The following is a 12,133-nucleotide window of genomic DNA, read 5'->3' on the forward strand; positions in this document are numbered from 1 at the left end:
TCCGCCCCGCCGTGCGGGGGTGTCTGGGCGCCCGGGAGCAGCACGGCTGCTGCAGTGCCGCGGCGGCCGAGCGGAGCGGCGGAGCTGAGGGTGCCCGCGGGGGCTCCTCGGAGGGAGGAGAAGAGGAGGGCGCGGGGTCGCGGCTGCCGACGGCACTGGGAGGCTGCCGGGAGCGGGACCATGTCTCTGCAGAGCCCGCCGGCTGCCGCCGAGCTGCCCCCCGGCCCCGGCGAGGGGCATCCGCCGGGAGCGGAGCTGAGCCAGGGCAGCGCCGCGGCCCCGTCAGCCGAGGAGGGTGGCGAGGAGGAGGAAGAAGAGGGAGAAGGGGAGAAGGAAAAGGAAAAAGAAAAGGAAAAGGAGGGAGAGAAATTGCCGCCCATTCCGTCGGCTTCCACCGCGGCTGCCGGGGTAAGTCCCGTCGGCGCCCGGGCAGCCGCCCGCGGGCCCGCCTGTGCCACTCCGTGTTCGTTTGCTGTGTTTGCCGCTTTATTTGGGAGGAGAAAGGGAAGGGAAGAATCATCGTCTTCATTTTCTTTCATGTTCTTTTCCGTTGAGAGGCTTTCATTCAAGTTTCTTAAAAATAACAAGTGCATCTCTAAGCAATGACATAATGAAGCTATAAATTCTCCATCCACTTATAGTTAACATTTTACAACGGTCTGCTCTGTCGGGTTAGTCATGACTGAGGGTTTGCAGCATTGTGAATGTTCATTAAGGGTTCTCGGGGGTGGAGGGTTTCAGCTCTAATACACTTAATGGCGAGAGAGGTATCCGGGAAATACTTCTGTATTTTTTACTTTTTCTTTAAAAATCTTTCCCCTTTTTTTGTGTTGAAGCAAAGATCACAGAACATTTTGATGAAATGATGAATGAATTACTGCAGAGAAAAAAATGGGGGAAGGATATTTGCCAGAATAACTTCCTTTCAGAAACCTTTTTTCAGGTTTTTAATTATACCAGAGTTGTGCTTTTCTTTCTGCTGACCATACAATATTACAGAACGTAAAATTTTCCTGACATGAGTTGGATATCTTGCATAGCTTAACATTAGAACTTGTGGTAAGTTGCTTCAGTCCAAAAACGGAACAAAAATGTTACTAATCTTGTAGCAATACACTTAGGAGATTTTAGTTCAGCAGTTCTGATAGGCATTGGATTTATTAGAAATTATCATTTAAATTATCATTTATTTAAATTAATAATTTGAATTTAAAATATTACACATGTAATATTTATGACTGTCGGGAAATAATTGTGATGTTAAACTAAGTAACTGTATGCAAACTCCTTGGTGCAATTCTGCCAATTTTGTGTTTTGCCTAAACGTTCCAATCTTCTGAAAGACTTTCAGCTTTGTAAATCTGTCAGAATGTGCAAGAATATGTGTATTCTTGTGATTCAAATACCAATTTGGTGGGAGAAGTCTGTACTGGACGAGTGCCCAGGAGTTTTCTCTACCTTTGAATATCTCCACCTTAGACTTTGAATGGTAAAAGCCAGTCCCTTAGGATAAAGATACAAGTGCTGGCCTAAAATGTGTCAGGCTTAGCTCAGCTAAAGAAAAGTGTGTGCCTCTGGATGGGCATGTAGAATTCCAGCTACCTTAAAGAATCAGGAGAACTTCTTTGTAGCTGGCCATGCATCCTGTACCTCTGAAGTGTCGCCCACAGGCAGAAGCTGTCTAAGTGGACCTGCTGCCGAGGAGCTCAGACCTGGCTGGGTGTGCTTGTGTGTCAGGTGCAGGGCAGGGTTTGAATTTACCAAGAGCCTTTCATGGGGCTCAGCAGCATATTACAGGGGGCGTAGAGAGAGTTTTGTGGAGAGATGTCATAGACTATCACCAAAGAGGTGGTAGTTTGGATGTCAGCATTCACATTCTGGAAGGAAATTTGTGGAAAGCTAAGTAATTTGCTCCCTAATAAATGGGAACATTTAGAGACTTCTGTAAAAGAAAAACAGTCCAAAGTTACACCTTTCAAGCTATGAATGGAAGGGAAAATCCTGCTTCTAGTGCAGCCTGTTGCACTGTCAGATGCCTTTGGGAAATCTGAGTGTCCTCCATGTCTTCTTGCACAGGGAAGAAAACCTTTAAATCTTTTTGTCCTCACTAGTCTTTGCTTGCTATATACATAAGGGTCTTGAGAAAGCAATGTTAGGGCTAACATAGGACTTTCCAGAAGCTTTTCTAGATGATCTTTTGTCTCTTCTGGGAAAGCAGTCTGTATGTGCTCTGAAACATTTTGACTTGTTTTCACCATTTTATTTAACTTCAATAATGAAAAATACAGTTTTATAAAGTATAATGCTAGTAACTCTCCAGTCTTATGGGGGGCTTAGTGCTTTGGAAAACTTCCACTAAGAAGCCAGCAGAGTTGTGGGTTGTTAGTATGATCTTAAAACAGGACTAAAGATTACTTTGGTCCTCTTACTCCCTTTAAGCATATTCATTCCTTTTGGGTGGGTGGGAGGGGAATGGTGGATGTTCAGTTTTCTGGTGGCAGTCTGCTTGTAGAGTCTTAACCTCTAAAAGCTCAGTGACCTCCTACAAAATTTTTAAGTATGACATGGTGCTGTGCCCTTGCCCTAGATTACTCCCTCAGGGGTTGTCAGTTTCTCATTAATAAGCATGAAGTTTCCCTCCAGGACCTCCCAATAAAGCCTTTGTCCATATGTTTGTCTAACATTGTTGGAACTGTACTTGAAACAGGATGCTGGAGTTAAAGAGGGGATGCAGATTTTGTTCTTTATGATCACTGCTGAAGGAGGTGGCAGTAAGGAGAAAGTTCTTAACAAACTGTTCACCTGTAGTATTTCAGTGACATGGCTGGAGTAAAACCTAGAAAGCTAAATCAGTCAAAAAGGCTGTCACAATAATTTATTTAACAAAAACTCCTTTTTTTATTATCTCTGCTATCTATTCCTTATTAATCATAATTAGACTAGTCTGTGCTACAGAGCTTTTCTGCTTGGAGCACACATTTTGTGACAGAGCAGATTAACCTCAGATCTGGAGTTGTTTAAAAGTTCTTTTTCAGTCACTAATGTTTGTCCAGGGTCTGTTTTACTCCAGTCATGTACCAGATGATTTTTTAGGAGTCATCTTAATGATATTTCAAAAGTTATATACTGAAAAGAAATGTTAATCTGAAAATGGCACTGGTAGTTACATTTTATTTTGGAATGTTTGTTGCATATAAGGAATTGGAACTAAAAATTGAAATTGGGTAAAAATACAAGTTTTATAAATTGAAATTTGATATTTTTAAAGCTAGAAGTCCTGATGATTGCTCAAATTTACAATTTAGTGAGTTATGAGCCATGGAAAAATAGCTGTATGTGCCACAGTTATTTAAAATTTCTGGCAGTGTACCAGCTTGTGTACACTGTGGTGTGGTAGGTTTATGGGCTGTATTATTACCCTTCTGGTGTTTTTTCAGGATGTTGTGGTGGAAGTGAAATGCATTTCTTAGAACTCTGACTGCCTGCCTTAGTCTAAGTGTATTTCTGTTAAGGGAAAAGGGAAATGTACTGGTTCAAAAATTTTGATAGGATATTACATGAAAACGTGTATTCTCATTTGCATAATTAAAGTTTTGTTTTGTGTGGAAACATTTTTCTAACTGAGAGCACAGATGCCAGATATCAGGAAAATGAGTCTTTAGGTTACTGTGAGGTTGAGAATCATGATGTGCAGGAAGTGTGTGTATGTTTTTTTGAGTTGATCTACCTTGTGATATCAATTGATGACTTGGAATTGAGATGAAAATTAAAATATTCATCATGAGATTTCTGTCATCTTGGGCAAGCCTCTTAACCCCACCTATGCTTTGCAAATTCTGTAGTAAATAACTATAGTTAATAGGACCCAGTGCTGATTAGCCAGCAGACTAATTGGCACAATCCTTTGAAAGTCTGATGTGTGATTTCACTTCTGTTTGCTGTCAAAACACATTAGTGCTCAACGCTTCCTAGCAGAGACTTGTGCAGGCTCCTTGGTGACAGCATGCACAGGTGCTCAAGCAGGGAGTCTTCTACCACTTTGTTAGCCAAATTTTGTTGGTCAGCCTTTCTTCAGTGGCAGCAGATGCTGACCATTTTGAATCGTTAGTGGTCAGTATTGATCTTTTTTTAGAGGTTAGAATTTTTGGCCCCACATTCCAAGTCTTGGTAAATTTGTCTAAACTACTTGAATATATTAGGGCTATTTGGAAAATGGAATATGGAACACTTTCTTCTGTTTAAACTGAGCTGGATGTAGTGAGAAGTATAAAAGTACACATCAAGATGCACAAAGTTAGAATATTATTGACAGCATCCTAATTGTATTGTGTTTTCCTCACAGAAATCCAAGGATATCTTCATATCCTGCAAATTAATACTTGAGCTTTTCAATGTAATTGAAAGGAATTTTATGGTACCCCTCCTGAGTCAATTTGAAACAAACTTTCAAATCATTATTTATGTTTTACTCAGTTATTACCAGTCTGATTTAAAAGGAATTTAAGAATTCTTTGTAATAACCTCACTAGGAAGATTACTCCAGCAGTAATGTATTAGCCCTTTAGACCATACTGTCATCTTAATTACAGGGGTTGGAGGAAGGAGCAAAAAATCAGTTTTCCACTTTCAGCAATTTCATCACAACTATCAACCAAAAGAAAGAAGACATCGGAAACAGAAATTCGCCTACGCAACTTGTTATACCCAACATCAAAAATGGTAAGAGAAAAAAAGACCTGTTACTTAGTTACCAAGTTTAGAAGGTGCTCCATTTTCTGCCAGTATTTGTATTGTGGTAGTGCCAGAAAATCTAGAAATCTAGATTTCATTAAATTATGCTGTGTTGTACATTACAGCCAGTGAGATATATGATAGCCCATCCTCAGCAGAGCCTGTGTCACAGAGACAAGTTGGATAAGAAAAAACAAATAGATCTGGAGGATGGAATAACTGTCTGAAATTGTAAAGAAAGGTACTGTTTCGGCAGTCTATTTGGAGATATTCTTTGTCTAGCTGCAATCAGGCAGTGTCTCTAGAAATTGTCAGAACTTTGGAGGTAATTATTTTATTGCCATCTGAGGGATGGTCGGAAAGAGGCAAGCATAAGACTTTCATAAGGGAGGCAGTTGCTGAGAGATGGTGTTTTTCAGTGAAGATGAAGGCCAGTGATGGCAAAAAGTAAAATGCACAGGAAACAGTTAGTAAGTTCTGAATAGCTTTATAAGTGAGAAGGAAGGTTGTTGTGCTATGGTGAGGTAACAATACTTGATGAAAAGATAGGAAGTGTAGCTCTGTATTAAGTATGGTAGGCTAGAATAAGGAAGCCTAAATGAGATGATGTTGTGGATAGACCTGGAATTTTTATTAGGCTTTTGGGCTAGGAATTCAGTCATTTGGGACTTTTCATAAAAGACTGTACAAACATTTGTCAGGTTTGTATTGATCTTGTCTGTAAACAAGTCCCCCTCAGGCTTATTGTGCTGTGGCTCACTAAGTCTTTATAGCACTCAGTGAATTTGAGGCAAGAAAGAGACTGCACTGAGAGATCTCAGTAGTGTGACTTAGAAACAAAACTGTTGACAAGTATTGTCAGTTTCAAAGTTGTGCAGAAAAAAGTGGTTTATAACTTGCAGCATTATATTCTTATTAAAATAATCTTTTATTAGTCCTATTAGCTATACTGCAAAATTTTCTGCTTTCTATCAGGGAGATTTTCTTCATCAAATTTTTTGATCATTCCTTAAGCAGTCACACACTGCTGAATCTTTTTACTTGATGTAACTGGGCAAGAAGCCAGAAATTACTGTTTCTTCTTGTCTTGTAATATTGTGTTATTGCTGTTTATAAACTCAATACGTAAATAAAGTTTTCCATTTCTGCTCAATGAAACTCAAGTGATGGATCTTAATTAGTATCATTTGCTGGCAGAAGAGCAAATAAATCTATGTACAAATAAACTTGAATGATGACAAAACATACTGAAGTTGACCATATGTGTTAAAGATACTATTAAAAATCAATTTTAGTATATGTAAATTAAACTGCATATATTTCAGAGAAAATTGCATTGCTGACAGGGTGCAAGTTACTAGCCTAGCACCTGCAGCCTCAATTTACTGAATTGAGAAGCAGTGTCTGCCAGCAGATGTCTCTTCTACAGATATAGAAAGAGTATTTTCCTCATTTCAGTGTGTTCAGCTGGTTATAACTCAATGATTAATCCATTTAAAATTGAGAAGAGAGAATGAGATTTCAATCCAAAAGCTTGTTATTCTCAGAGTATAAAAATAAGACAAATTCTTAGATTCTTTAAAATCAGTCCATCCTGCTTTCAGAGAATGGTGTTCAATAGCAGAACATCTGCATGGTTGGGCTGTTTGGCACCTTGGCTTGGATTAATTTATTATCTGTATGTCTGCTTTGTGTTTTTCAATTACTACTCTTATCTTAAAATAGTTACAATTCCATCTGTGGGAATGGACAAGGTTCCATGTCAGTAATTGATGCCATCCTCAGGGGATTGAGGGCAGCTCTGATCTGTTATCTCATGAATCGTGGCTGAGTTAAGTCACACAGACAATGACTCTGTCATGAGCATGAGAGAAAAGAAATCTGCTTTTGGATTCATGGGACTTTTTTAGCATTTGTTTCCCTGCTGTGATAAATGGAGTAGGCAGCAGTGTGGTGATACTACTTTGAGGTTTAGTTAATTAAAAAACCCAAATCTTCAGAAAGGCTTAGAGGGGTCTTATACAATTCATAGAAGATTTTCATTAAATATGTATGACTTTTGAGAACACTTTTATTTTATATAGTGTCTTTTATCCCAAACATATGTCACAATTCATGTAAATGCTTTAAAAAATGAGCAGCATAAGTCAGACTGTAAGAGTGTTTGAGGATGTTTGTGAAGACACTGTCAAAATGAGTGTTGGAAATGTAGTGGAAATATTTTTTCATGTTTTGGGTGGGCTTACCTTGGCTGACTGCCAGACACCCACCAAGCTGCTCTGTGGCTTCCCCTCCTCAACAGGACATGGGGAGAAAATAAGATGAAAAAGCTCATGGATTGAGATGAAGACTTTCCAGTGGAGTACACTTTCCAATTATTGTCACAGGCAGAACAGACTTACCAGTTAAACAGAAATAAAACTTAAGACACCTTCCCCTTCCCTGCTTACCACACATTCCCTTGTTTTCAACTTCTCTCCAATACTACCAGCGGCCTGATCAGGCATGGGCTCTCCACTGGCTGCAAGGGAAATCTCTGCTCCAGACCCTGGCTCACCTCCTCCTTCCCTTTCTTTTCCACTCATGTGGGTGTCTGTAGGATAGTTTCTTCCTTTTTGTTTTTTTGGGGTTTTTTTTGTTTTTTTTTTTTAATCTCTTTCTCAGGTGCTGTCCAGTTTTTATGCTTTCCTAAATATATTGTCACAGGGGTGCTACCAGTGTCACTGCTGGGCTCAACTTTGCCCTGTGGTGGGTGTGTTTTGGAACTGTGTCAGACACAGAGGCGGCCTCATCTCTCCTCTCATTGTAGCTGTTGCCAAGTCTTGCTATGCTAATCTGATCAAATATTCTCAGATCAAATAAAAAGGAAGGAGTAGAATAGAAAGACCTTGGCAAAGCACTGCCAATTGTACTAGAATGGGTAGCCAAATGTATTAAAAAGAAGTGTTCAAAGATGCTTCTGTTTCACCACTGATTCTCTTTAAGACAAAAAAATTTGTATTTCCCATTTAGTTTTTTTGAGAGATTCTTTATGGAAGCTGTAAATGTTTCACAGTCATCTCTAGTTAAAATTCTATATCACAGTGTAGAAAAATAGACTGAAGTCTTGTCCTTATATGATAGTTGGACTTTGGTATGGTCATGTGTGAGATTTTTCTTAGCTGTAAGCAGCACCAGTGTTGCAGTTTGTATATTAAAAATTTACAGTCTATATTGGAAATACAATAAAGGTCAACACTGCTATTTCTATTAGTTAGCCAACTAATTTTCTATTAGTTTCCATGTTTTCCATCATGTCTGCATGTGCACATAGTAAGAGAAATACTTTTTTAAAGAATTAGAATCAAACACTTGGAGTTTCCTTTTTTTCCTAGTACCAATTTATTTGTGTTAGGTGCATTGTATTTACTCTTCCTTACCTTTCTTTTAAGGGAAGGACCTGCCACCTCTTTGCCTCGATGTACGGCAAAAGCAGCGCATGTCAATGGATATGTTACCCCAGGAACCGAAAGCACCAATTCCTCCTGAACCTTCCCTTCCAATTCGAACCAAAACTGTGAAGGATTTTCAGTAAGTTATACTCGTGTTCCTAGAAATGTGCTTTCTTCCTCTCTTTGGAATTCTTTTCATTTTGACCTAATTCATACCTTTGATTTTGTTATTCTCAAGTGAGGAAACAGTTTCAGTAAGACTGGCAAAGAGTTAGTCAGGTTATGATGGTGGGATTGATAACTGTGTTACTGTGAAGACTGTCAAAATATTTTTTCTAGGTTGAAATGTTGTACCACACAGAAAATGGCAAAACATGTACTTCAGAATTAGAAATGCAGTGAACATTTCGTTTTGGAAAAAATATGTATGGCTTATTGTAGGCTGGCAAGTCCCATGTAGTCTTAGGTGTTTTGATTATACTGGCAATTATTTCTCTCTTCCATGGTTGAAATTTTGCACTTCCAGGGAGGAAAAGGAATGCTTTTTGATTATTCAGTGTGTATTTGGTGGGAAAGGAAAGGAGATATAAAGGAAAATTTCCAAAGAGGTGATCCTTTCCTGGTATTCAGGTGATCCAAAGAACTGAATTTTTTTCCATATTCAGATTTTTTGTATCTATTGACTATTGCCTCTAGACAACCTGTGGCAGTGTTTGTAAAAAAACTTCTTCCTTATATGTGATCTAAATCAACCCTCCTGCAGGTTAAAGCCATTAGCCCTTGTCCTGTCCATTTGAATCCCCAGCTGTGAGCCCCCACCAGCTCTCCATTCCCCCTCTCCCATGGTTGCCATCCTCCAGGCAGGGCTAGGTCCTCAGTTGGATCTGAGCAGGCACAGGCAGCTGCTCCCTGTGCTGAGCTGGGTTTGGATTTCCCTGTGCTGAGGATTTCTTGCACAGCCTGCAGCAAAGTGAGGAAGCAGCTTCCAGAGGAAGGCCTTGCACAAGTCCAGGTTGATGATATCATCCTGCCATCATCCAGCAGCACTGTAACCCTACTGTAAAAGACCACCAAATTTGTCAGGCACAATTTGCCCTTAGTGAAGCTACATTGACTGTCACCAAGTGACCACCGTGTCTAAGATAAACCACCTAAGACTGACTGTGCCTAAGATTAAGTTTTATGAAAAATTTTAAAAGAAAATTTTGAAGACCTTCTAGTGAATTTGAGTAGTTTAGGAGCTGTCATACTTACTCTGAGAAACTTTACCATGTCAGTGTAGCTGCAGCTTAATTCTGTTCTGCTAATTATTTGTCCTAACACACTGAACTGTGACATTGTGAATTAACATTTTGAATAAAAGACGTTGCTCAGGTGTATCAAACACAAACTATGCTTTTGTTCTCTTATAATACCATGATCTTTAAATGACAAGGAAGAGGTTAGAAAGATACAGATATTATACTCATCTGTCTTCTAAGTGTGGTTAGTGAGAAAAGCTTAAAGTTACAGTGCATTTTAAAGTCTAAGTGGCTGGCAAGATCAAACCATTACCAATATTTGAATATATTTTCTCTAGGGATGACATGGAAAAATCGAAGGCATCGGGAGATTGGAAAGCTGTACATAATTTTTATTCTACAACTTTTGATTCTTTCTTGGAGATAAATGCTGCATTTAAGGTAGAAAATAATTCCTAATACTATTTAGTAATTACAGTGCTTTGTATTTTCAAAATGTTTCCAAAAATATATGTTAAAGGCTTTCAGCCAGGTATTCAAGGCCACTAAGATCTGTTTGTCATGATTTTACCTGCCTTTTATAGAAAATCTGTTGTTGCATTCATTTATTGATTCTAGTTAAGCAATTTTATTTCAAGTTTGTGGAGCTTTAAAATCCCAGTAGGTAGTTTGTTTGTGACACTGTGACTGTGTAGGTACTTTCTACACAAATTATGGTTTTAAAACATCCATGCTAATGAAGAGGCCCAGGCAAATCTGGAAGCAGAAATTCCCTATCCCTAAGAAAAGGTGTGGTATGGGCTCTGTTATAGCTGTTCATGTATTATGATAGCATACTTGGTTTTCCTAGGGAACTGTTATGTTTGTGTTTCTGAATTCCTGCTAAATTATTATTTCCTGCCTATTATAGAGCAAAATGTGCTTATGATAGTTAATATGGATGGTAGGACCTGAGCCTGGACAAAATAACCTGTGACCTTTAGTTAATTAATAAATATTGAATGCTTAAAATTTTCTTGTCTTTGTCTGATAATGGATCAACAACAAAGATGAAAGTTCAGTGTAATTCATTACTTGAAACCCTCTTACATTTTGAAAATAGAATGACAGCATGAATATGTGCAGGATTACTATTGTTTTGCTCTGTCTTTAGCATAGTGATTAAGGAAACTTATATTCTTACATTTTGATAAAGGAAATACTTATATCTGAACATGTTTTCCTAAGCTTGCTGTTGAACTTACATTTTCAAAGATAGCTGTAAAATATTCAAAATGCTTCATGTATTATCTGGCTTACAGAAAGATACCAATTCTCCATTTAATACCATTGAGGACTCTGGAATCGATGCAAAATTTGTGAATGTTGTCTATGATGCCTTATTAAATACTGTAAGTAGAGTAAAAGAATTAATGTTTTATGCCATTTATACCAAAAGTTTTTCCCAGATAGGCATGATTTCTGAAGAATCTCTCAAAACATACTTCAAATGATCCCATGAGAATTGTCATAGAATCCTGACAGCTGCTCTAGTAAAAGAGGAGGAAATTTTTCCTTCTAGTAAAGCATAGTTTATATTGTGGTAGTTTTAAAGACTGCATATCTTGGAGATTGTGCATGGCTGTGATGGGACTGCATGGTGAGAAATAAAGAAAATGTGAGGATGGGAATACTAAAATGTAGGTCCTGTGCCTAGTATACAAAGGACAGGAGTAGTTTAGAAATTATACTTACAGGGTATAAGTGTTGAAAGGCACCGTTGGTACAACCCCACACTCACCTAGTACGTCTGTGAGAAATATGTTTAGGAGCTCAGCATCATAGCACAAAAGCTATCTTAGCTGTCTTGAAATGCAAGCAAAGCAAACTTACTTGTTTGCACAATACCTTGTATTGAATATGTGTAATTACTTCAGATATTATTTTTCCTCTCCTTTCTTCATAGCCTCAAGATGTTCAGAAGTCAGTCCTAAAAGGAATAATTAATGGTCTACTGCAAGAATGGACAGGGTAATTATAATAAATGTTTGCATCAATGCTGTGCCAGCACTTAAATCTGCTATATGTTTTACTTTTATTGTTTTAGGCAAAGAAAGAAAAATGTGATGCAATTTATTTGATACATAAGTACTTAATTCTTTTTAGCAAATCTGCTGAAATACATCTTGAACTCTGTAAGCTGGCCTTGAACCTCTGAGAGACTGATCCATACCCATCCATGCATTCTGTCACCAAATCTCAGCTGCTTGTTGCCAGGGCATTTCTTTGGACTTCTTAATTGTGAGATGAATTTAAGAATTCAACTAGGTTAAAACTTATTCTCATGGTCCACCCCCCAAAAGCAACTAGGACAATTCCCTGATGCACAGTTAGCTTTGCAATACTGTTTGTGTGAGGCAGCACCACAGAAGGAGCAGTACAAGATGCAGAAGGGGATAGCCCAAAAGCAGGAAGGTTTTTGGTGATGATATCATCTTGGCATGAAGTAATAGAAGTGAGAATGCATAGTGTAATTTATAAAAAGGTATGGCAAGAGACAGTGGCTTGTTGTAACTCATGGGACCTGATCTTGGCTATCCCTTTCTCCAACTTACACTGCTTTTTGTGCTGTTGCTGCATGTATTTGTGGTTATGTAAAAGCCTTGATAAACATGAAGAGGTACAAAGGTTGCAGTGGTAGAAGTGTGTGGAGAATTCTTGCAGGAAGTATGAAAGAGGAGCAAATAAACT

At 38.5% G+C, this 12,133-nt stretch overlaps 1 protein-coding gene across 6 annotated transcripts in view; it reads left to right on the forward strand.

Annotated features, from left to right (window-relative positions):
* The first annotated feature begins 6 nt into the window (after positions 1 to 6).
* The window catches only part of HECTD2 (HECT domain E3 ubiquitin protein ligase 2), a 55,494-nt gene continuing 43,367 nt past the window's right edge, over positions 7 to 12,133 (forward strand). For 5 of the 6 annotated variants that reach the window (XR_005953481.1, XR_005953482.1, XR_005953483.1 and 2 more), the window contains exons 1-6: positions 7 to 408; positions 4,590 to 4,719; positions 8,163 to 8,301; positions 9,742 to 9,844; positions 10,705 to 10,794; positions 11,349 to 11,413. Coding sequence is in view for 3 of the 6 variants with exons in the window: in XM_041415944.1 (XP_041271878.1) it covers positions 181 to 408; positions 4,590 to 4,719; positions 8,163 to 8,301; positions 9,742 to 9,844; positions 10,705 to 10,794; positions 11,349 to 11,413 (755 nt within the window). In the remaining 3 variants the exon portion in view is untranslated. The remainder of the gene's footprint in view (positions 409 to 4,589; positions 4,720 to 8,162; positions 8,302 to 9,741; positions 9,845 to 10,704; positions 10,795 to 11,348; positions 11,414 to 12,133) is intronic. The other variant, XM_041415946.1, reaches the window with a different exon arrangement.

The sequence above is a fragment of the Onychostruthus taczanowskii genome, unplaced genomic scaffold (assembly GCF_017590055.1).
Source record: "Onychostruthus taczanowskii isolate IOZ18803 unplaced genomic scaffold, ASM1759005v1 scaffold5, whole genome shotgun sequence".
Taxonomy (NCBI): Eukaryota; Metazoa; Chordata; class Aves; order Passeriformes; family Passeridae; genus Onychostruthus; species Onychostruthus taczanowskii.